Source organism: Mytilus californianus, unplaced genomic scaffold, assembly GCF_021869535.1.
Source record: "Mytilus californianus isolate M0D057914Y unplaced genomic scaffold, xbMytCali1.0.p SCAF_5, whole genome shotgun sequence".
NCBI lineage: Eukaryota > Metazoa > Mollusca > Bivalvia > Mytilida > Mytilidae > Mytilus > Mytilus californianus.
Genome location: NW_026262701.1, coordinates 104799360 through 104825327, shown reverse-complemented (window position 1 = coordinate 104825327; position 25968 = coordinate 104799360). Strand labels below are relative to the sequence as shown.

The 25968-nt window shown below is 31.9% G+C and overlaps 1 protein-coding gene across 1 annotated transcript in view; it reads left to right on the top strand.

The window, feature by feature from the left end:
* LOC127700426 (ATP-dependent RNA helicase DDX1-like) overlaps nucleotides 1-25968 on the top strand; it is a 270402-nt gene that overhangs the window by 117829 nt on the left and 126605 nt on the right. The window contains exon 20 of the mRNA XM_052203879.1: nucleotides 4363-4474. Coding sequence (XP_052059839.1) covers nucleotides 4363-4474 — 112 coding nt within the window. The remainder of the gene's footprint in view (nucleotides 1-4362; nucleotides 4475-25968) is intronic.

The window sequence follows — 25968 nt, the reverse complement described above, 5'->3', positions numbered from 1 at the left end:
AAACATCATTCTGTCTTATTATAGCAGATTCATTTAAAATTGTGAAACAGAACTTATTTCTAGTAACTTGTCTTGAAGGCCTTTAATTCTTTTTATTACATACAATCAAAGCTCAGAAGAAATGATATTAGATTATTTACATGATTTAAAAATATCCGTCTGAATTTCATACTTCATGCAATAAAACAAAAAAAACAAACTATGGTATGATATAGTGTAAAATGGTCGACAGTATTTCTATACCAATTTTGACATACCCAATAAAGTAATCCAGACAGAAAAAGACATCATGAATAGGCTATAAAGGCAATGATATATATTATATCCATCTATATATATATTGTTATTAGAACTTTGACTTTCCCCAGTCACTTAATATAGTGCAGAGCAGTGTTAATTAATAAAACGGATTACATTACATTTCCTTTTAGCCTACTCAACTCTGTGCCCTGTATTTGTCTTGTGTTTTTCTTAGATTTTTTATCAGACAGGAAATTTGTTCTATATGCTCAAGGACAAAAAAAATATTTAAAAGTATGCCAGCAAGAAGTTTATTATATACCTTAATTCAATTGGTTTAAATAATATCTGAAAACCAATATATTTATTATATCCATAGTAATTTTTAAAAAGCATTAAACAGTAATACGCCAGTTCCAGGATACGGAAGTTAGTTGAATCTGTCTGTCAATTAACAGTCATGTGACTTCCATCACCATGTGACCAAAATTTAGGCATCGTCACTTCCAACACATGTTGAGCGAACAGGTGAAAAAGTTTGATCTTATATTGCACCATATATTTGGAAAACTATCCCAGATGAACTAGCTGTCTGACAGCCAAAATACATGAGCCATAAAAAGTATAATACTATATGGAACACTGTTTGATATGAAATTGATGTCCTTTTTACATCGGATGACCGTGAGGGCATTCCGGTGTATTGCTGTCGCCTAGATTTCCATTACGTAACTTTCGTGTTGGGATTGTAACCGATCTATAAACATGATAAACGCAGACATTATCGAGTGCAAAATAACATTCCTTATCGCTTGTTATAAATTCATTTTTTCAATGGATACTCCTAAAAATATTTTTTTAGAACATAAATTAATAATATGAAAATGTTTTGTCGTTAGAAATATATATGTAGGACTCTAAAGTGCTATGGGGACGCTAAAACGCGATGGTCACGCTAAAGTGTGATGGCCTACGCTAAAGTGCGATGGTTTGATATGCTAAAGTGCAATGGTCTGCGCTATTTAATGGAACACGCTAAAGTCCGATGCCGCGATACGCTAAAGTGCGTTTTTCCGCGAAAGTGCGTTTGTTCGCGAAAGTATGGACGTTTGCAACGTTAAATAGCATTATGACGATACTAGCCGTTTGTACAAACAAAAATGGAAATGCAGCAGATGAAGGTTTTTTACTAGACAAGAAAAGAGAAACAAATGATCCCAATCCGGAACATTTTTGATCAGTGCTAGAAGAGTTTGTATGCGGAAGAGTTATTTCCCAAAATATCATCGACAGTAACAGAAATGCAAACCTATGATCCCGTCTGTGTTCTATTCATTTGGGATGTACAAGTATGCGGCCATTTCGCTGTGTCGGCGGGGAAAGACGTGTTTTTGTAAGGAAACTGGTAAAAAAAATACATCTCATAAACATAGAAACTGACGATAGTAAGGGGGAGGTGTATACTGTAAAAGAGAGCGAAAACGGCAAAATACACCAAGTGTCAAAGTATTAAATTCGTCCAAATTTAATTTAGAAACTCCTTCTATGTTTTAATCCCACATATTGTCATTTATTTACGTGAAATAAAAGCTACTTTTTACTTTCTAATTGAAGTATTTTATAAAACATTTTTTTTACAATATGGTTCGTCATGTCTGTGAAAGAGATGGATACTCGTCAACAAGACAGTAACATAACGAACAGAGGTGTAGTATCATAATATGATTGCCAACGAGACAAGTCTCTATCCAAGGCTAAATGTGACAGTCATTAATGTAATTAATTATAGGTTACTGTATGGCTAGTCCCGCAGATCGTATTCTATAACGATTATATACAAAACAATAAGCAAAAAACAAATAAGAAGATGTGGTGTAATTGTCAACGAAACAACTATCCACCAAAGACCAAATGTCGTTGATGTATGCACCTAATAACATTATGACCTTGAACGTGGAGCCTTGCCTCACGTCGCATAGCAAGCTATATAGGACAACACATTGACTAGTGTAAAACAATCTAAAAGAGAAGGACAACGGCATGATTTATAGACAATACTATAGACGAAAAACTAATATGAACACAGCAAAAAACAAAAGCCATTGCCTGAACCCCATTCCCGTTTTACACCATCGCACTTTAGCGTGTTAAACCAACGCACTTTTGTTGTATACCATCGCATTTTAGCGTGACATACCATCGCACTTTAGCGTGTCATCTAATCGCACTTATAAATACAAACAACCATCGCACTTTAGCGTCTGACACCATCGCACTTTAGCGTAGACCATCGCACTTTAGCGTGACCATCGCACTTTAGAGTCCTACATATATATAAGTAAAAAATCTTTAATATCTATGCACACATACAGAAAAAGTGTGTTAACACATGCGGAAGAATATCTCAAGAACGTTTGCAATCTTCCATGCAGAGTTATCGGTCCTTGCTCTCTCTCAAGTACCGATAACTCTGCATGGGAGATTGAAAGTTTGGCAGGAAAATATGAATGCCTACTCAAATTCAATCTATTTGAAAAAATCGAATTATTACAGAAGAGTGTCCACCATGCACTTGCACTGCACTATTATTAAAATAGTAGAATAGAATGATATACAAATGGATGAAAATTATATATACATGTAACTGTAATATACAAATATTAATATAATATATAACAACAAACCAGAGTATACTGATTTGTATCACTTCAGTATCATATTTATTACGGTGAGGGTGAATTCCCTGTCATTTATTTATCATCCACGCACGAACTTGTCTAAGAAAAAATAATTATATCTGTACATTAACCTCACTTTCAGGTATAGAGATGTGATTTTTTTTTCTGAGACAAGTGCTTGTGACCATTCACAAGAACTTGCAGTCATCCGATGTTCAGTACTACAGTACTTTGATTAGTACTATGCTGGCAGATAGCTTTGTTTGTCATTTAAGTCTGTTTATTTCACAAAATTTAAATGAACAGACTAATAGGACAAAAATGGATTCAAAGTCTAAAATAATACCTTATTTTAGCATTGTTGAATGTACCATGGTCTTGAGTATAGCTGTCAGTCATTTCATATGACTGTCTAAGTCAGATTGTACTCAGATAGAATTACACATTCATTTCAAATCTTGTCAAATAAATTGAATATAATTGTTAAATAGGATTGGATTGTAAGGTTTTCTGTACTTTTGTTGTTAATAAGACAGGTAATGGTAATGCATTTAAAAAAAAATTATTTTTGTCAAATTCTATTGCAGAAATAGATATGTAACTTTAAGCTGTACTTTTATAAAATTGTTTATGAATATGTCACACATTAAAACAGTCCATGTGCTTGAAAGGAGATGGGTTTATTCTTCAGTGAGACAGCAACATAACACTAGGAACAAAAACATTAAAAACATTTTATGCCTCTTAACGAATATTGTTGTTTTAAAAAATCTTTTGGAGTGACATGTATTTAAAAACTATTTGGACCCCTGACCCAGGTTAGCAGACTTTGTCAATGGTTTTCTTTGTTTATATCTCAGGATTTTTGTGCATTTCAGAATGTGCTGTTGATATCAAATTGTAGGATAACTCTATTGAATTAATATACAATTTGTATATATTTTTTGTGATTTTTAGCAAAACCTTCTGTTCTCTAAATGCCTTGTTAGCTTTTATAATGTTGTGGAATTGCTGTCTCATTGACATATACAATTTGCATCTCCTTTAACTCTTTGAAAAATTGCCATTTTAAGGATGATTTACTCCTCTTCAGTTTATGCCTACATATTGAAATTAAAAAAAAGAAAAACATCCTTCTCTCTTGCATTGTCCTGATTGAAAATGCAATAAAATATCATAGAATAAATAACAACCATGCAATGTTACTAACTAAATAAAAATACTTCTATGCATAATCAAAGGCTTTGTCCTTTTACAATACCAATTATTAAAATATTTTACCAAATGCTATAGAAAAAAAAATATCCGAAAAGAAAATATACATTAACTTCCTGCAAGAAAACAAAGCAATAAATTATTGACCAATAAAGCAATGTTAAGAACTAGTTACTTATAAAATTTCCTAAGGATAGAAGCTAAATTCGTTTTTAATTTTTATTGTTAGGTTTGCAATGTAGATCCAACAACAGATCCAAGATGGAAAAGTTTACAGAAACACATACAGACAGATGAAGTTCATGCTAGAGACAAAATCAGCGCTAACTCAAATACAGCAGGTAGGTCATAAACACATACAGACAGATGAAGTTCATGCTGGAAACAAAATCAGCACTAACTCAAATACAGCAGGTAGGTCATAAACACATACAGACAGCTGAAGTTCATGCCAGAGACAAAATCAGCAGGTAGGTCACAAACACTTACAGACAGATGAAGTTCATGCCATAGAGACAAAATCAACACCAACTCAAATACAGCAGGTAGGTCACAAACACATACAGACAGATGAAGTTCATGCCATAGAGACATAATCAGCACCAACTCAAAAACAGCAGGTAGGTCACAAACACATACAGACAGATGAAGTTCATGCCATAGAGACAAAATCAACACCAACTCAAATACAGCAGGTAGGTCACAAACAAATACAGACAGATGAAGTTCATGCTATAGAGACAAAATTAGCACCAACTCACATACTGCAGGTAGGTCATAAACGTCATCATAGATTCAGTATATACCTGGGGTCTGGGTAATTAAATTGACTCAGTACTCGGAATACAAAATGTGTGCTTGAAACACTAAATCCAGTATTTTGATTTGGTTGATTGCTGAATCTGAGTACAATAATCCTGCTTGAAATTTTTATGACCGCAAGGCCTGGGCTTACCTCAGTCAAGGCAAAAGTTAGGTGAAAGATTCAATTGACAATTTATAGATCTATGGATGGTTAAAAGTGAGAAGAAAGATGCAAACAAGTTTATAACATAGACAACAGTCTTAACATGGAAGGTAAGTGTCATTTCATACTTATATTAGATAGACAACAGTCTTAACATGGAAGGTAAGTGTCAGTTCATACTTATATTAGATAGACAACAGTCTTAACATGGAAGGTAAGTGTCAGTTCATACTTATATTAGATAGACAACAGTCTTAACATGGAAGGTAAGTGTCAGTTCATACTTATATTAGATAGACAACAGTCTTAACATGGAAGGTAAGTGTCAGTTCATACTTATATTAGATAGACAACAGTCTTAACATGGAAGGTAAGTGTCAGCTCATACTTATATTAGATAGACAACAGTCTTAACATTAAAGGTAAGTGTCAGCTCATACTTATATTACATAGACAACAGTCTTAACATTGAAGGTAAGTGTCAGTTCATACTTATATTACATAGACAACAGTCTTAACATTGAAGGTAAGTGTCAGTTCATACTTATATTACATAGACAACAGTCTTAACATTGAAGGTAAGTGTCAGTTCATACTTATATTAGATAGACAACAGTCTTAACATTGAAGGTAAGTGTCAGTTCATACTTATATTAGATAGACAACAGTCTTAACATTGAAGGTAAGTGTCAGTTCATACTTATATTAGATAGACAACAGTCTTAACATTGAAGGTAAGTGTCAGTTCATACTTATATTAGATCGACAAAAAGGTAAGTGTTAGTTCATACTTATATTAGATCGACAACAGTCTTAACATTGAAGGTAAGTGTCAGTTCATACTTATATTAGATAGACAACAGTCTTAACATTAAAGGTAAGTGTCAGTTCATACTTATATTAGATCGACAACAGTCTTAACATGGAAGGTAAGTGTCAGTTCATACTTATATTACATAGACAACAGTCTTAACATTAAAGGTAAGTGTCAGTTCATACTTATATTAGATAGACAACAGTCTTAACATGGAAGGTAAGTGTCAGTTCATACTTATATTAGATAGACAACAGTCTTAACATTGAAGGTAAGTGTCAGTTCATACTTATATTAGATCGACAACAGTCTTAACATGGAAGGTAAGTGTCAGTTCATACTTATATTACATAGACAACAGTCTTAACATTAAAGGTAAGTGTCAGCTCATACTTATATTAGATAGACAACAGTCTTAACATGGAAGGTAAGTGTCAGTTCATACTTATATTAGATAGACAACAGTCTTAACATTGAAGGTAAGTGTCAGCTCATACTTATATTAGATAGACAACAGTCTTAACATTAAAGGTAAGTGTCAGTTCATACTTATATTAGATAGACAACAGTCTTAACATGGAAGGTAAGTGTCAGTTCATACTTATATTAGATAGACAACAGTCTTAACATGGAAGGTACGTGTCAGTTCATACTTATATTAGATAGACAACAGTCTTAACATGGAAGGTACGTGTCAGTTCATACTTATATTAGATAGACAACAGTCTTAACATTGAAGGTAAGTGTCAGTTCATACTTATATTAGATAGACAACAGTCTTAACATTGAAGGTAAGTGTCAGTTCATACTTATATTAGATAGACAATAGTCTTAACATTGAAGGTAAGTGTCAGTTCATACTTATATTAGATAGACAATAGTCTTAACATTGAAGGTAAGTGTCAGTTCATACTTATATTAGATAGACAACAGTCTTAACATTGAAGGTAAGTGTCAGTTCATACTTATATTAGATAGACAATAGTCTTAACATTGAAGGTAAGTGTCAGTTCATACTTATATTAGATAGACAACTGTCTTAACATTGAAGGTAAGTGTCAGTTCATACTTATATTAGATAGACAACTGTCTTAACATTGAAGGTAAGTGTCAGTTCATACTTATATTAGATAGACAACAGTCTTAACATTGAAGGTAAGTGTCAGTTCATACTTATATTAGAAGCAATTATAAGGAACTTAACAGTAAAGACTTCAGGTTTAATGGAGACAGTAAAGGCTCTTACTCTATTAATAGACACCAGAACATTATTTTTTTTACATTACTGGTAGAAGAGCCTTCTGCCTCTAACCATTCACAAAGACAGTCAATCATGCGTCATGGCAGAGTAATCTAGGACATATGTTTAGAAGACGCAGATGATCAAGGCCATCAGGGAATGTTGGTAATTGAGCTGGGAAAATTTCTTTTAAAATCTATTAAAAAATAATCAAAAGTATATTGAATTTCATTTCATCATAAGTTATATTAGTGAATTGAGTCCTATTTCTTTTCTTATGTTTAGGAATCAAACAAGAAGATCAACCCAAGACTATTTTTGTTCTGGAAGATTATTATTCCATGCTTCGCGCCCACAAGGCAATTTTTTTCAACCATTTAAATTGATAGCCTGTATCTAACATGAGCTATTATGAAATTTCAGGATATAACTTTATTTAGATCTTATCCTCAAAGCCACTTAGCTTTTAAGGTGTTTTTTGTCCTGATACTATGAGTGAATTCAATATTAGAAACGTTCTTATGATATTAAATTTTCTCCAAAGCAGAACAAGGCTATTAATACAAAAGAAATTAAATTTGATAAAAGATGAGCAGACTTTATTCGTTAGACAAAACTGATTGTTATACACGAGACAAGATAAGGAAGTGTGTTAAATTTTTTTTATAAGATATTGTATTACTGTGTCTGGATGATATTGGAAAGCTGCAATTGGAATAGTTTAAGTCGTAGAAATGTTTTGCAATATATATTATTTAACCATGGAAAACCTATATGCACTTTCATTATTAATTGAGTCCTTTATTAAAAATATTTCAGACGTTTTAGAGACTATTTCTGTTTCACAAAATGAAATTGTATGGAAATGAAGAAATTGAATATTTCCATCTTATCAAGTGTAAAATATGTAAAATTTTTAGAAATGTGTCAGATTTGAAATGACTTTTTTTTTATATGTGTTCTAGAAAAGAGATTTGAAAATTACATTTAGCCTGACATTACATGCTTTAATATGCCATTAGCAGAGAGAAGTAATAGATCTTATTTATTTGTATCAATTCTTTCAAATTTCAAGATTTTATGCATCATCATTAATTTTTTAACTCAGAAATACAATGTGGCAAACGACTTTTCATAGAACTTTGAATTTTATGTATTTGATTGGTATTATTCAGGTATTGTTTTCATCTGGAAAAACTTGTTTATAAACCAATCTGAAATTCAGGGTATATATATAGATTCCTTAGCTTAGTTTTCTACATGACATGATGAGCTAGTTAAACAATACAGCTTCTTTGGAGTCTCTTAAGATATAGATTTATATGCCAGGAAGTGTTAAATAAACAATTGATTTAAATTTTAATATTTGATGAAATTGTTTTGAATGAGCTATTTTTGTTTTTGTGCAAGAAATAATATTTTTGCAGCTAATTATAATACACTTGAATGTGGCATGATTAGCAGGAAACTGCAACTTTACAAATCTTAAATGATTAGGAAAAATAAAAAAACATGGATGTATCTGTGATATCTAGATACACATCTTTGAAAGTAACAGGAAAACTATTCATTTTTCTGTATTATTTTAAATTTCCTTTTTTTTTCCTAGGTACTAATTTTCATTATGAGTTTCTGGAAAAGTTGCTGTTTCCAGGGCTTTTGATTTTGTTTTTTTATCATTTGACTCTATATAATAACTGGAAATTAGTAATGTGCCATGGAAGTACTTTATATAACCAACAAAATCTGTGAAAAAATAAGTGTCCCAAGAATAGAAATAGATTCACAGTGCCCTGTAATTGATTTAAATGACAATGATAGTGATTGTGCATTTTTAGTTTTTCAAAGTAGGAAGTTACGTTAGAAATAAGTTCTTCCTAACAACAAAGTGCTAAATTAATTATTATGATAAAGTCAAATGAAGGAAATGGATTGTTATTAGATGGTTCATAGAGGACCAAGGTTCTGAGACAATTTAATGTTAATTTAATGGTACAAAGTACATATTATCAGGGTAGCAATCAACAAGGCTTGCGTAACTTTTCTACTTTACTTACAATTAAGACAGTCCGTTCTAAGCTGTTGGGTCTTAATCGCAGTTATGTTGTAAAACTGATGAAATGAAATATGTTTTACTGTGGATTCATTTATTTAAGTGTGCAGCAATTTTTGTGGCTTTACGAAAATTCATTCATGGATAATTAATTTCGAGGTTTTAAGGAATTTGGCATACTAACCAGTAGTAGATGACTTTTTTTTTTTGAACGTTTAGATTAGTTGTTCGCTTTTACAAACTAAATCCACAAAATTTAGTACCCCATGCAGAAATATGAATCCAAACAATAATTTTAAACTGCAGTTTTTGTCACGCCTGCGACGAAAGTTGCAGTAAGCGTGACACAGAGATTCTATCCAGCGGCGGCAGTGTAAACTATTGGTATAAAGCTTTCTATTTCAGAAGGTAGAATTATTGATGCTTCTTTCCTTGTATGCAGATACCTTATGCTACAAAGTTTCCATTTGTCATATGTCCATTGTCCTTGACCTCATTTTCTTGGTTCAGTGTAATATTTTTTTTGTCATGTGAATTTCTCACTTATTATGAGTAATGGGATAACTATATTTAGTATATGGGTTCCTTGCAACGTCTATATGTCTGCCAGACAGGGTTCACATGGCCTCGACCTCATTTCATGGATCAGTGATCAAGGTTAAAGTTACGTGATTAAATGTGGTATATGGGGCAGGTTTTATCTGACCTTGAACTCACTTTCATGGTTCATTGGTCAATGTTAAGTTTTTGTGTGTTGGTCTGTTTTTCAATTACCATAAGCAATTCTGGTAGGTCAACTATATTTGTTGTATGGAATAATTGTAAGGTGTACATGTCCGTCTGACAGGATTTATCTGACCTTGACCTCATTGTCATGGATCTTTAAAAATGTTAAGTTTATGTGATACATGTAGTAAAACCTTTATCTTTAAAACTTTCAACATAAAAGCAATGGTCAGTAAAGCAGGAGAAACATTTCAGAGTGTGCACTCTTGTATCATTTTTCTGTAAAATAAATAATTCGAGATGTTCATCATATATTGTATTCTTACAGCATTTACTGATTGATGGATTTGGGGGAAAAAGCAATAGTGTTGTAAATTTTTTTTTTGAAGAAATGATGAATGACAAAGATTGTGTTTCTGTCACTAATAGCCTGATACTGGTACATATGGTTGAAAGTGGTTTCCAATTTAGTTTTGATGGATGATGAATGTAAGATTGGTCCATGTTTATAAATAATTGTGCATTAACTCCTTGATATATGAGACTTCTTGGAGTATTCCAATTGGTATTTGTATAAGACTGTTACATTAAAGCGCAACAGAGTTATTAAAGGAGAGATTTTTAACAAATATGTTTTGTCGTTTTTACATGTAGGGATATCTGAATGGAAAGAATATATACAGTTTAATGAAGATGATAGAATTCAGATTTTTTTTTTATGATAATGCTCTTGTGCAATTGTTTATTTTTGAAAAAAAAAATCAATTAATGAGAAGAAGATTTTGTTTGCTATTTTATTGTTAAAAAAATTATGGTTCAGTGAATTGATGCTTGCTCATTTTTAATATTCTGCAGTCTAATCTGGATTCTCTGCTTAAAATGCTATAAGAATAAAAAATAAACCTCTATCAGACAGCAACACAACAACAAAAATGTATCAAAATACACATCAGGACATCACTGAGACTCTTAGGTTAGATAGAAGTGAATTTATTTTTACTACTCTTTGAGAGTAAAAAACAAGAAATCATATTACAGAAAGTACCAGTAAGGTGTCATTTAATAAACAGTTGTGATACTGATACAGGATACATTTCTGGAATATCCTTCATCAAATTGACTGGAGACCAAACAATTGGCATGTCAAATATTTAAAATGTGAGGGAAAAAAGGTTTCAAACAGTAAAGCCAAAATCATATAAGCTGAACTACTCAAAGGAGTTATAGAAAATGCATTATTTTTAGAACAATAATAAGAAACAAACTGAAAATAAGTCATAATATATCATTCAAATCATTCCTCATGCTTCTTTGAGAACTAAGAAAGCATGATTATATCAGAATTTTAATGTACATGCCTATCTCAAATGATTGGTTCCTTTTAGAACTAATCTGATTTCGGAACTAATCAACATTTTCTTCATGAATAAATTGTTCCAAAAAATTTAAGAGTACTTAAAACATTAAATTAAAAGACAAGTGGAGTCTTCATCTTTATTCAATTTCTATATAGTAAAGGTACTTAGACATTCAGTCTAGCATCGTGTAATACAGAACGGTTATGGTTCTTCTAATGACATAGTACAAAAAATGTGACAGTGTAAATTATATCTGTCTGTGATTATTAACTCTGTGAAAGTGACATGTCAGATAGGTAATATATAAAGATAAAAATAAGATGATGTGGTATTATTGCCAATGAGACAACTCTCCACCAATTACCAAATGATGCAGAAGTTAGCAATGATTGACATAGTTAGCTGTCAACTAATCATTTATTTACTTTATATACAATATTTTAGTTGGTTGCTATGTACAGACACTGTAGCTAGGTAAAAAATAATTTATAATGTAATTCTCCTTAATATTTCAAATATACGAGTCATTTTGTTTAATCTGTAAAAACCTTATTGTCAAGCCTGCGACTTTTGTCGCAGAAAGCTCGACAAGCCTGCGACTTTTGTCGCAGAAAGTTCGACATAGGGATAGTGATCCAGGGGAAGCGGCGTTAACTAACTTCTTAAAAGCTTAATATTTCAGAAGGTAGAAGACCTAGATGCTTCATACTTTGTATATACATGCCTTATGATATGAAGTTTCTGTCTGTCATATGTCCATTGTCCTTGACCTCATTCTGATGGTTCAGTGACTACTTGAAAAAAAAAGTTAACATTTTTTGTAATGTTAATTTCTCTCTTATTATGAGTAATAGGATAACTATATTTGGTATGTGCATACCTTGCAAGCTCCTCATGCCTGTCAGACAGTTTTCACTTGACCTCGACCTCATTTCATGGATCAGTGAACAAGGTTTAGTTTTCGTGGTCAAGTTCATATCTCAGATACTATAAGCAAAAGGTCTACTATATTTGGTGTATGTAATGATTGTAAGTTGTACATGTCCAACTGGCACGTGTCATTTGACCTTGACCTCATTTTCATGGTTCAGTGGTAAAACTTAAGTTTTTGTGTTTTGGACTGTATTTCTAATACTGTATGCAGTAGGTCAGCTATATTTGGTGTATGGAAATATTTTACGATGTACATGTCAGTCTGGCAGGTTTTATTTGACCTTGACCTCATTTTCACGGTTCATTGCTCAATGTTAAGTTTTTGTGTTTTGGTCTGTTTTTCTAATACTGTATGCAATTAAGGTCAGATATATTTGGTGAATGGAAATATTTTACGATATACATGTCAGTCTGGCAGGTTTAATTTGACCTTGACCTCATTTTCATAATTCATTGCTTAATGTTAAGTTTTTGTGTTTTGGTCTGTTTTTGTCGAGCCTTCGACTTTAGTCGAAAAAACGAGACATAGCGATCCTACATTCTGTCCGCGTCGTCGTCGTCGGCGGCGTCCACAAATATTCACTCTGTGGTTAAAGTTTTTGAAATTTTAATAACTTTCTTAAACTATCCTGGATTTCTACCAAACTTGGACAGAAGCTTGTTTATGATCATAATGCTGCGTTCACACGTAATTCGAATTCGATTCGCATTAACTAATTCGAATTAGTTTAATTCGCATTCGAAACGTTTTACGTCCGAACGTAAATCCTAATTCGAATTGCAATGTGCGTCAAATTCGCTTTACTGTCCGAATGACGTTAACTTTTAATTCGTATTAACAAAAACGCATTTCTAATGCGAATTGGATAATGCGATTTAGCCAATTCGAATCAATTCGAATTAAAAAAAGAAGAGTGTGTGAACGCGATTAGCGAATTCGATTCGCATTCGATTCGAATTCAATTCGAATTAACTGTACGTGTGAACGAGGCATTAGATAGTATCCAGAAGTAAATTTTGTAAAAATAAAATTCCATTTTTTCCATATATTACTTATGGGAAATATTACATTCACTCTGTGGTTAAAGTTTTTAAAATTTTAATAACTTTCTTAAACTATCCTGGGTTTGTACCAAACTTGGACAGAAGCTTGTTTATGATCATAAGATAGTATCTAGAAGTAAATTTTGTAAAAAAATAAATCCATTTTTTCCTTATTTTACTTTTAAATGGACTTAGATTTTCTGCCAGGAAACAACACATTCACTCTGTGGTTAAAGTTTTTAAAATTTTAATAACTTTCTTATACTATTTTGGATTTGTACCAAACTTGGATAGAAGCTTGTTTATGATCATAAGATAGTATCTAGAAGGAAATTTTGTAAAAAAATAAATCCATTTTTTCCTTATTTTACTTTTAAATGGACTTAGATTTTCTGCCAGGAAACAACACATTCACTCTGTGGTTAAAGTTTTTAAAATTTTAATAACTTTCTTATACTATTTTGGATTTGTACCAAACTTGGACAGAAGCTTGTTTATGATCATAAGATAGTATCTAGAAGGAAATTTTGTAAAAAAATAAATCCATTTTTTCCGTATTTTACTTTAAAAAGGAACTTAGATTTTCTGCCAGGAAACAACATATTCACTCTAGATCTGTGGTTAAAGTTTTTAAAATTTTAATAACTTTCTTATACTATTTTGGATTTGTACCAAACTTGGACAGAAGCTTAAATTGTTTATGATCAAATGCTAGTATCTAGAAGGTAATTTTGTTTTCTTCCAGTTAACATTACATTCAGTCTGCAGTTAAAGTTTTTAAACATTTATTAGATTCATAAACTATCCTGGATTTTTACCAAACTTGGACAGAAGCTTCTTTCAATCAAAAGATAGTATCAAGAGGAATATTTTTATTGATTTACTTCCTCATTTTTGTTGAGCCTGCGATTAACAGAAAAAGTAGGCGAGACACTGGGTTCCACGGAACCCTTACGAATTTTTCTTAAACTTTAAGCAATAGGTCAACTATATTGGTGTATGGAATGATTGTAAGGTGTATATGTCTGTCTGGCAGGTATCATTTGACCTTCACCTCATTTTCATGGTATATTGGTCAATATTTAGTTTTCCTAGTTAACTTTGATTTTTAGATACTATAAGCAATAGGTCAACTATATTTGATGCATGGAATGATTTTAAGGTGTACATGTGTGTCTAATAGGGTTCATCTGACCTTGACATCATTTTTATGGTTCATTGGTCAATATAAAACTTCCATAGTTTGGTCTGTTTCTTTTATACTATAAGGAATAAGTCATCTATATTCGGTGATTGTAGTAAAGGTGTACATGTATTTCCGGCTTGGTTTATCTGACCTTGACCTCATTTTCTTGGATCATAAATGTTAATGTAATATTTGTAGTAAAACTTTATATGTATGACTATCAACATAAAATCAGTGGTCAATACAGTAGGCGTGACATTTCAGCGTGTGCCCTTTTGTTTTTTCAATTTTACTCACAATTTTCTTTGGTTGCCAAGGAAGTAACTCTGTTTCTATGAGGAAAAAATTGAACAATTTTATGAAGTAAATAAAGTTTCCATTCAGTTGATTCACAGACAGTCAATTATCTCATTGTTTCCTTAGAAATAAGCTAATATTACAAGATTTAACCCAAAATTTAACATTTTTCATTACATAGGGATAAAACTGTTACCATGGCAACCAAATTCAAACATTTTTTGGGGTAAATTTTAAAGATCTGACTTAGATGTATAAATAACAAATATTTTAAAAGTCTTATTGATCTTTATAAAATACAGTGAATATTTCATTAAAGTAAGCTTTTTTTCAACATTTTATTGAAGAATCCTATGCGAATGAAGTATGTAAATAAAAACTCCATGGAGGATAGGGTTTACATCTAACATACTCCAACTCTCATCTTTGAATTGGATGATTTGAATCATAGATATGTCTTTGCCACTTCTCCCTGATATTTGTCTTTTCACTGTTCTTTTGTCATGTAGTAGTATGAATACAAGGTGATGTTGGTCAACAAGCCAGGAACCTAACAACACAAAGGCAAAGATATCTAGAATTCACTACTTTCTGAAATTGTGAAGAACTAAGCCTTGGAGAGTATTTAAGTGAATATGAAAACAAGTTGAATACAACAGGATTAGGATTTGCCTAATGTAGTCATGTTATTTTACTACATTGTATTAGGAATCTAAATAATTTTTCTAATATTTAATGAGATGTCAAAGTCACTAGCCATTTTTGATTGAGATAATTGACAAGTTAATCATAGATCATAGTTGTCTCATCTGATGTGGTATTAGAGTTAAATATATTCAAATTATATACCAGAGACTTTTGAAGTATTTTTTACAGCCCGAGGATGTAGACGGCATACATATTTATGTTTGCAAGAGAATTAAGTTGATTCTGAAATTTTATAGATATAACCTAATTAGCCAATGGACAGGATGGAATATGTATTTATGTAAGGTGGAGAACTTGAGTTGATTCCAATTCATTTAATTAGCTAATATGGCAGTTTAGTGTGGCGTCCATTTCGCTTAACTAGTATACATTATTGTTTAGGGGCCAGCTGAATCCCACTTTTGGGTGCAGGATTTTCTCCCTGTGTTGAAGATCCATAGGTGGCATTGTTTTCTACTCTTTGTTCAGGTTGTTGTCTCTTTGACACATTCCCTGTTTTAATTCTCAATTCTATTTTCTACAAAGCCATTTTATTTGATTCATAATTTTTTCTTGCAACAATTTCAATATGCACAGCAAGAGCATATCATGCACGCTTGGTGCAACTGCTCGGAAGCATAATAAAAATGTGAAAATATTACCATAAAACCTGCATTTTTATACACCTGTTTATAGGACTTATTATTGTATACCATTGTCCATTAGTCTGTCCGTCTTCAATATGTCGGACAAAAACTCAAAATCGCTTTAACTAATTTTCTTGAAACTTTGATTAATTGTTGATATCTATTGACTTAAGCTCCCTATCTATGTTTGTAAATTTTAGATTTTACAGTTCCAAGTTATGGGATTTTATTCATAAAAAAAGGGGGGATTTTCCAGTTTTTGGACAATAACTAAAAAGTGCTTTGAGCAGTGTTCATGAAACTTTGGTGACTGGTTTATATTTATTAAAATAACCTCCCTTTAGTTTTTTTGTAAATTTCTGATATGACATTGAGGAGTTATGGAACTTTAGTATCATGCACTCATGGTGCAGCTCTTTATTTATTCTGCATATATATTAATATATTTAAAATTGAAAACTTCGAAAGCCAATTGAAAATTCCCCCTTATAAAATTAAATGGACTTAGGAAAATTTAAATGTTTTGAGTAGAATTTGGGGCATATGTCAATGAGGCAGCAACCCAATGATACAATAAAATGAGAAAAAAGACATTTAGGGGTCAACAATAGACGTGTGTCTATCCAAAGTGTGAATAAATACAAGTTAACACAGAATACTAGTCAACCCAAATTTCAAGTTTAAAAAACATTTCAGAGACATCTAAAAAACAATTATTTTGAGTCACCCCTTCTTTTTCTTGATTAGTCAGTGGAGCAATAAAGGGCGCACAGAAGAGCCTTCTATAAATAACAGTATAGAAAAGCACTTTAGATTCAGCATAACATTTAAAGAATGAAAATAGAGAGTTAATTAAACATTACCAAATAAAACCTTTTCAAAGAATGCTTGCATTTACTGAAAGGAAGCTCAATGTACTGAGAAAAGATATTGAAGTGTGGTGATACCCCTGTTTTTATTGAACCTCAGAAGAATGATAATCATGTTGTACAGATGATAAGGCATCAGCAATGTATTAGTTTGTGATTAGGTCTGGTTTATGTGAACCACTAGTGGTAAGTCAATGATATTTGGTATGCAGTTGTATAAGCATTGGCATATCTTATTTCTATGGAGATTATTGAGCTCCACCCCTCAGTCATGGTCTATTGACTTTAAAACTTTTGCTTAGTTTACATGTATTAGTTTGTGATTAGGTAAATTTAAGGGGAACCATTAGTGGTAGGCCAATGATAATTGTTATACAGTTGTATAGGCATTAGCACATCTAGTTTCCATGGAGAATATTTGGTCCTTACCCTTCAGTCATGGTCTATTGACTTTGAAACTTTTGCTTAGTTTACATGTATTAGTTTTTGATTAGATCAGTTTAAGATGAACCACTAATGTTAAGTCAATGATATTTGTGTAACTGTATTGGCATTTGCAAGTCTAATTTCCATGGATATTATATAGCCCCCACCCCCTCATCATGGTTCATTGACTTTGAAATGTTTACAAGTTAATGTTTGTGTTTAGGTTTGTTTTGAAGGGAAAAACTTATGATAAGTCAATAGTATTTGGTGTGCAGTTGTATTAGCATTGACACATGTCATTGCCCTGGAGATTGTTTAGGCATGTGCCTTCAGTCATGGTTCATAGACTTTGAATATTTGCTTAACTTACATGTTAAAGAATTGCTATTTTAATTTCTACATTTGCATTATCAAAATAGCAAAAAGGCGAGATATATCTCTGTGTTAACAGTTTATTTTTATCTAAAATGATGAAAAGTTCATAAAAATAATTATTTCCAAAGAATTGTTGCACAAATTTAGAGCATACTTATGTGAATAAGATATTCCAAATGATTTTACAAAAATCTTTTTGTGTTTATCTTTTGAAACAAAAAAGTTAGGCATGTCTATTCAATGGATAGAAATATCTGAGAAATGGAAATTTTTAGTAAATGTCTAAAATTTCAACCTCATTTATCTCTAAAAGTAGCACATTAAGGTTCATTTTTTATTACATATTTGAATAGAGAGTTAAACATTATTAAATAAAATCTTTTCAGAGAGATCTTGCATTTACTGAAAGGAAGGTCAGTATTGAAGAAAAGATATTGAAGTTTGGTGATATCCCTGTTCTTGGATAATCATGTTGTACAGATAATTAGTCCATTATTGAATAATACATTACTACAGACTTTACACTTGGATTATTTTCTTCCATCATTTTCAGGGCCATATTTCATCTCAAAATCTGGCCATTATACCTTGTTCACTGACCATTGAGGCTTGATAATATCTGATTACTAACCCTTAATTGTCTCTACCAATGATGGAAATTGTTTAATCATGCTTAGTTCTTGTTTAAAGATGATGAATATTGTATGATTAACCTCCTTACAATTAGACCTTATTGGTAGACAGGGACTGACCTCAATTTTTTGGGTGGCTAAGTAAAACCCTAGTAGAGGGAAAGTTTGTTTATCTGATTTTACTACATTTACTCAGACCTGCCAACTATCCCGATTTTGGCGGTATTATCCAGATTTTCATGTCTCAACCTGAATCCTGATATCCGGATCGTAAAAAAAGTCAAAATCCCAATTTTCACAAAATCTACTGGAAAAAATTATTGGTTACCGATTTTGAAGTTTTTCTGATCTATTTCTATAAATCTATAATTTTACCTGGCGACATATTTAGGACAAGTTTACGACCCCAAGCTAATCAACGGTCACAACAGGTGTCATAATTTGTTGTTACAGGTAATTTGCTTATCTGAATGGTCTTAACATCCTCAAAATTAATTAATTTGTAAATAGAATCAGTCATTTGGCATTTTAAATTTAATCAATTTATCATACGATCACAATTTGCGATGTTTACCGTAGTTTCATGACAAAATCGTAACTAACTGAATGATGAAAACTGTAATGAACTCATTAGAAAACATCGTTTATCTTGAAATCCGTTAAATTTTTTGAAATCAGACGTGTTTCTGTCCAGTTCTGTTTAAAATCGACGCCATATTGTATTCACTTCTACTGTGTATAAGCCTCCACCAGTAGGAGCACCTCTGAATACAAAGAAACATAACTCAAATTTTATCCATTTTCTCCCTACTGATAGACTAACTCAAGATTACTTCATCCTTCTAACTTTAGGACATTTAGGTTTAGGTCTTTTGAGTCATGGTGCAAAGATAAGAAGGTCGTTGGAGGGGAAAAAGGGGGGTCTTCATTTTGTATTTTCTATTTTTTTAGGCCATTTTTCTCTATTCTCTAGTTTTTTTGCCAATTAATAAGTACGAGAATCATGCAAATAAAAGAAATCAAGGCTTATGAGCTCATCATCAGTATACCAAAAGATAAAAAGAACAGATATGAGACTATTTCAAGACGGTAAAAAACAGTGCACACAGAAACGTTGCAAAAATTGTAGCCCTTAAAAATCTGGTTGCGCACTAAAACCCCCATGGCATACATGCCAACTTTTCAAAACCTCCATGGGGGATTTTTATCACAAGAGGACTAAGTGCATGTTTTATACATGTCTAAAGTATATTGTATTAAGATATTCTATGATTTTTAAAGAGTATATATGTACTTACATGCCATTTAACTCATTTGAATAACTGTTTGAGGCTTTAAGTTCATATAATAGAGGATTTGAATAATCAGGCCAACCCCTCCCATGGGTGATATCCCCATAAATCGGAATAGTTGGCAGGTCTGTTATGGGGATTTTCAAAAGATGGCAGGTCTGCATTTACTTCCCAGAAAAAAAAACGATTAAAGAATGGTTATGATATATTATTATTTATCTATTAAACAGTATGTCATGCTAAAAACACTTTTAAGATCATGATGCCACTTATTTTGCTATCTTTAGTAACATTCTATTGGGACATGCCATGCAAAATCTACATTCAGAATCTTAACTATAGGAAACAGGAAGTTGGTAAAAAATTAGGTGAACAAGTACTGTATATATATAAGATTTCTTTTCTTTTCTTGACTACAAAATGTTAATAAATGTTAGAATTTCAGAAACCAGTTGTTCTATAGCTATGTTAATATGTAATATGTATTTCTTCATGCTGTTTCATGTAATATTCATGTTGAGTTCTACATTTTGTTTTCATCAGTAAACATTTGCCATGATATCATAGCTTAAAGGTTGAATTGCTTGTATCTGTGTACTTTTACCAATCATTGATGGTAATAAGTACCCATAGATAACTTACAAGTGTTCATACCATTTTACCAATTCTAATTAAAATCTCCTAGTCATTGAACTGTTTAGGAATCAATTCATCAAGATTTATTTGGACATTTTGATTTGCAAACTGTGACAACAAAATTTTCATTCCTTAGCTTGACAGTTTTCACCAAAGTAAACAAACCCATTTAGTTACATAATTGTACTTTTGAACTGGTTGTTTGACTTAGCAACATTGTGTCATATGAGGTGGTATTACCCTGTTGACTCCTTATTAGGTTAATTTGAGTACGGTTCACCCCGATTGACATTTTATTTACATTCCTGATTTTACCAAGCATATAATAAGTAGTAATGTTTGCTCTCTATTGAGTTATATTCTCTACTTTATATTCAGTAGTCATACATACAATATATAAGGTGGACGAATTATTTGATTATAACGTCAAACAAAAGGCTTCGTCTTTCCAGCTGTAAACCTGACATGGCAGTCTTTAGAATTTGGAAAGTCAAGTTCTATTTATAAATTGTATGTATTAGTGTAAGTGTTCTTGTTGTTTGATATCGTATTCAGGACAAAAATGGTTTGGCAGGGTGTGATTATTGCTGTGTTTTGGTTAATATGATTAAATCTCTTGATGTTTTGTGGTCAATTGAGGTTTAACTGTTAATATAAAGTCTAGTCTATAACATAATTAACAGCCATCTTACTATGAACAGAATAAGAATACGGTAGAAGGTTGCCTATAAAGCCATTATTGAATAGTGATATCAAAGATTTTTCTCTCGACTTGGATAATTTCCTCGTAACATTTTGCATTACTATGAGCTAACCATAAAAGGTCATTGACATTGATTCCTATTGACCTTCCAACTTTTGATTGTCTCCACTGATGCAGGAGATTGTTGTATTGCAAGCTACTGATGTTTGAAATACTGAAATTGTTTATCTGACCCATCTTGGTAATGTAATTGAAGGTATAGATATTTTGGCTGTCTGCGGAAGACTTCAATCAAACAGCAAAACCTGTGCCATTCATTTAACTGCATTTTATGTATATTTAAATACAATTGCAGACTTTGTGTGACCCTTAAAAAGTATGGGTAGTCAAGGTCATTTCACATTCCCATAGTAGTATGTAGTAAATGTATATACAATCATGTGCTGTCTGATATCAGACCTTTCATCAAAGCCTCAGGTGTGGAAAATGTACATTAAGGAACCAAAGAACCAGAGTAATATCCTGTAAGGGGGGTCTTAAGCTGATATTTGAATGATTTGATTTCTGAACATATACTATGCTCTTGTTTTCCAGTCTCTCACCACTTCTGGACTTATCTTTATGGTAATGGTTACATGTTTTACCATGTTTTGCTGTTTAGAGATGTCATTTGGAAAAATGGATTTGCATATATTCAATCAATGATCCTTTAAATGGAAACTATATTTTGAGATGGTAACATCTGGTGAAGTGAATGTGCATCTCCTTGCTGGTCTGTCAATTTGTCTCATGATCCGTCTATCTTTTGTATCGGTAACTGATCCTTAACAGGTTGACAGTATTTTGTGAAACTTTTTCAGAATCATCTCACATAATGTACTTTTGTGTTTCATTTTTGTTTCTTGATCGAGATGTAATTTGGGGTTTACTTTGGCATCACATGGACTTTGTCATATCATCACACGTACAATGCACATTTGTATATGCTTCTACTCAACCCCTGATCAAAACTTAATGAAACTTCTCAAGAATATCCACCATGCGATTTCATTATGCACCTTTTTTCCCTAAATATTTTTGTAGCATCCCTTAGCAAATAATTGACATTTCTTTATCTGGGAATGTCCTTTTTTTCGCAAATCCGCCCATATTAGAATTTTTCCGAATCTCACCATAGAATGCCATAATTGTGCACCTCTAAATTAGTTTATTTATTCTAATGAATTTTAGAAGTTTCCCTAAGCAAATCATAGACCTTGCCATTGCTTTATGTGGGGATGGCATATTCAGAATTTCATTATTTTGATCAAAGCTATGTTCAGGGATTGTCAAAGAGAAAATGAGTTGGCATATTCATAATGTCATTATTTCATGTGGAAACAAAATTTGAATTACGATAGACAGAAAATGTCTTCAGTAAAGTACATTATAAAAAGTTCTTTCAGATTGTTTGTGGTATTTTTGTTAAAATAATTATCAGCCCATATCTGACTTAAATGTTGTTTCTAGAAACTGTCTAGAACAATTTATGAAGATCTGTTTACAGTCCAAATTGAGTAATGAATAATTTGATACAATTGTTTATTTCAAACATACTTAGGGATTAATTTAGTATGATTACAAAAAGATATCTCAGATACTGGTACAAACATGCTAGAATTTCATTTAAAAATCTGTTTCAAAGTGCATTGTTCTTTTAGCAAATGAAATTAGCTAATGTTGAATTTTAAATGAAAAAGTGCATTTCTGTTTAAAATAAAAATCTAACTGTTTCTGTCCTTACTGGGTTAGATATTTGTACTTTGAAAGTACAGTGATATTTTACTTTGATGGATGTCAGAGATTTCAAAAAATTTGTTTTTATACTCCTTCACTAAGTGGTTTTGGCATTTCTCTGCTTCTGTCCATTTCAACTAACAATCTGTTATTTTGTCATTTTTCCTTCTGAAATCAAACAGATTTCTGTACTTTTTATTATTATGCTTGAGGCAAAAATAGTGCATTGTAAATAATGAATACAGATCTAATTTGTGTCTCATTTGTTTGAAGAATTAAAATTTTTTGATAGTCTTCCATCGTCTGGAAAATTACATTGGTCAAAAATGAAGTTAATAACTTTGGTTTTTGTCCAGCCTGCGACTTCAGTCGCAGAAAGCTCAACAAATTGATAGTGATCTGGTGGCAGTGGTGTTAACTTAGTTCTTTAAAGCTTAATATTTCAGAAGATACAAGAGCTGGATGCTTCATGCTTTGTATATAGATGCCTTATGTTATGAAGTTTCAGTCTGTCATATGTCCATTGTCCTGGACCTCATTTTCATGGTTCAGTGACTACTTAAAAAAAAAGTTAAGATTTTTTGTAATGTTAACTTCTCTCTTATTATATATAATTAATAGGATAACTGTATTTTGTATGTGCATACCTTTCATGCCTGTCAGACAGTTTTCACTTGACCTCGGCGGTGGTCAATTCGCAACAGCTTAGTGAATTGCACAAAAGCAAAAAATTGAATATAAATTCAAATCATATTACCAATTCTAAGTTCTGTGTCAAATATTTAATTACAATCCAAATTCAGACCTGTATCAAGCGCGAATATTGTGTCCATTTTTGCACCAATTGTTCAGGGTTGGACCTCTGCGGTCATATCCAGCTGAGCTCGGCTAAGCAATTTATTGCGTTTTGGTCTGTTTTTATGCTCAACCTAGACCATTATGTTTTTCGGTCTGTGTGTCCGTTCGTTTGTTCGTCCGTTTGTTTGTCCGTCCATCTGTCCTGCTTCAGGTTAAAGTTTTTGGTCAAAGTAGTTTTTGATGAAGTTGAAGTCCAATCAACTTGAAACTTAGTACACGTGTTCCCTGTGATATGATCTTTCTAATTTTAATGCCAAATTAGAGTTTTTACCCCAATTTCTCAGTCCACTGAACAAAGAAAATGGTAGTGCCCGCTTCAGGTTAAAGTTTTTGGTCAAAGTAGTTTTTGATGAAGTTGAAGTCCAATCAACTTGAAACTTAGTACACATGTTCCCTATGATATGATCTTTCTAATTTTAATGCCAAATTAGAGTTTTGACCCCAATTTCACGGTCCACTGAACATACAAAATGATAGTGCGGGTGGGGCATCTGTGTACTATGGACACATTCTTGTTTTAATACTGTATGCAATAGGTCAACTATATTTGGTGTATGGAAATATTTTATGATGTACATGTCATTCTGGCAGGTTTTATTTTACCTTGACCTCATTTTCAAGGTTCATTGCTCAATGTTAAGTTTTTGTGTTTTGGTCTGTTTTTCTAATACTGTATGCAATAAGTAAACTATACCGTATAGCGGGTTATTTTCGTGGGGTGTTTATTTTTCGCTTATTTTAGCGGGTAAAGGAAAATCGCGAAAATAAATTCAGCAAAAATTTATGCATAAGTTCAGTACATTCTAAAAGCTAAAGTGTTTTGCAAACGATCTATTTGTTCCCAGTCGATGGGTCAATAACGGTTTATTTTAATTTGAACAACATGAATGCCAAAGGGCATTATTCACATATATTTTATAAAATGGCTGTCAGGTGTTAATTAGTTTATTGGTGTCAAATAATATAAGAGTTTAAGGTACTCTGTCAAGTATTTTAGTCTTATTAATTAGTGTCAAATCATATAAGAGTTGCAAGTCACTCTTGATAATTTTATAATCTAATTAGTACAAGTCCGGTCAATTTCATAACTAATCAACCGTTACATTTACAAGAAGTTTGTACACCTGTGACAAATATCTAAGTATCGGTTTTCTATTGATTAACTGTATCAAAATATAATCAATAAAGAAGACATCATGCCGGTTAAACAATCATTTAACCATTACAATGGACACTTGTTTGTCAATTTTTACAACTTTTTAAATGCAACCATTTCAGTATCCGCCAAAATATTTTATTGGGATTAAAGAATCCGCCAAAATAAAAACCGCCAACATTTTCGTATACTTTGTTGCCCCTACATCGCAAAATTTTACACCCGCGAAAATAACCCGCTATACAGTATTTGGTGTATGGAAATATTTTACGATGTACATTCAGTCTGGCAGGTTTTATTTGATCTTGACCTCATTTTCACGGTTTATTGCTCATTGTTAAGTTTTTTTGTTTTGGTCTGTTTTTCTTGAGCTTTAAGCAATAGGTCAACTTTATTTGTTGTATAGAATGATTGTAAGATGTATATGTTTGTCTGGCAGGTATTATCTGACCTTCACCTCATTTTCATGGTTCATTGGTCAATGTTCAGTTTTCCTGGTTAACTTTGTTTCTTAGATGCTATAAGCAATAGGTCAACTATATTTGATGCATGGGATGATTTTAAGGTGTTCATGTCTGTCTGGCAGGGTTCATCTGAACTTGATCTCATTTTCATTGTTCATTGGTCAATATATAATTTCCATGGTTTGGTCTGTTTCTTTTATACTATAAGCAATAGGTCATCTATATTTAGTGTATGGAATGTTTGTATAAAGGTGTAATTGTATTTCCGGCTAGGTTTATCTGACCTTGACCTCATTTTGTTGGATCATAAATGTTAATGTGAAACTTGTAGTTAACTTCATATTTAGGACTATCAACATAAAATCAATTGTCAGTATAGTAGGCGAGATATTTCAGCGTGTGCACTCTTGTTTTTCAAAATTTAAAATATTTCACTGTTATTTTGATTATGATTTGATCACCTTGTAAGTGAAAGAGACTGTCTGAAGTTTTATATGACAGCTGATCAAAAGACTTTCAATTTTATAAGGTTGACTTTGTGAAGCTAATTTAAATCATCCTGTTTGAAGTGACAAGAAATAATAATTACGTTGCGTTCGATCTGCTTGTTTTGTTATCCATAAACAATTATTAATCTATTTCTTAACACACTAACGATGATTTCGATCATGTTTTTTTTTCATTGGAAACATGTCA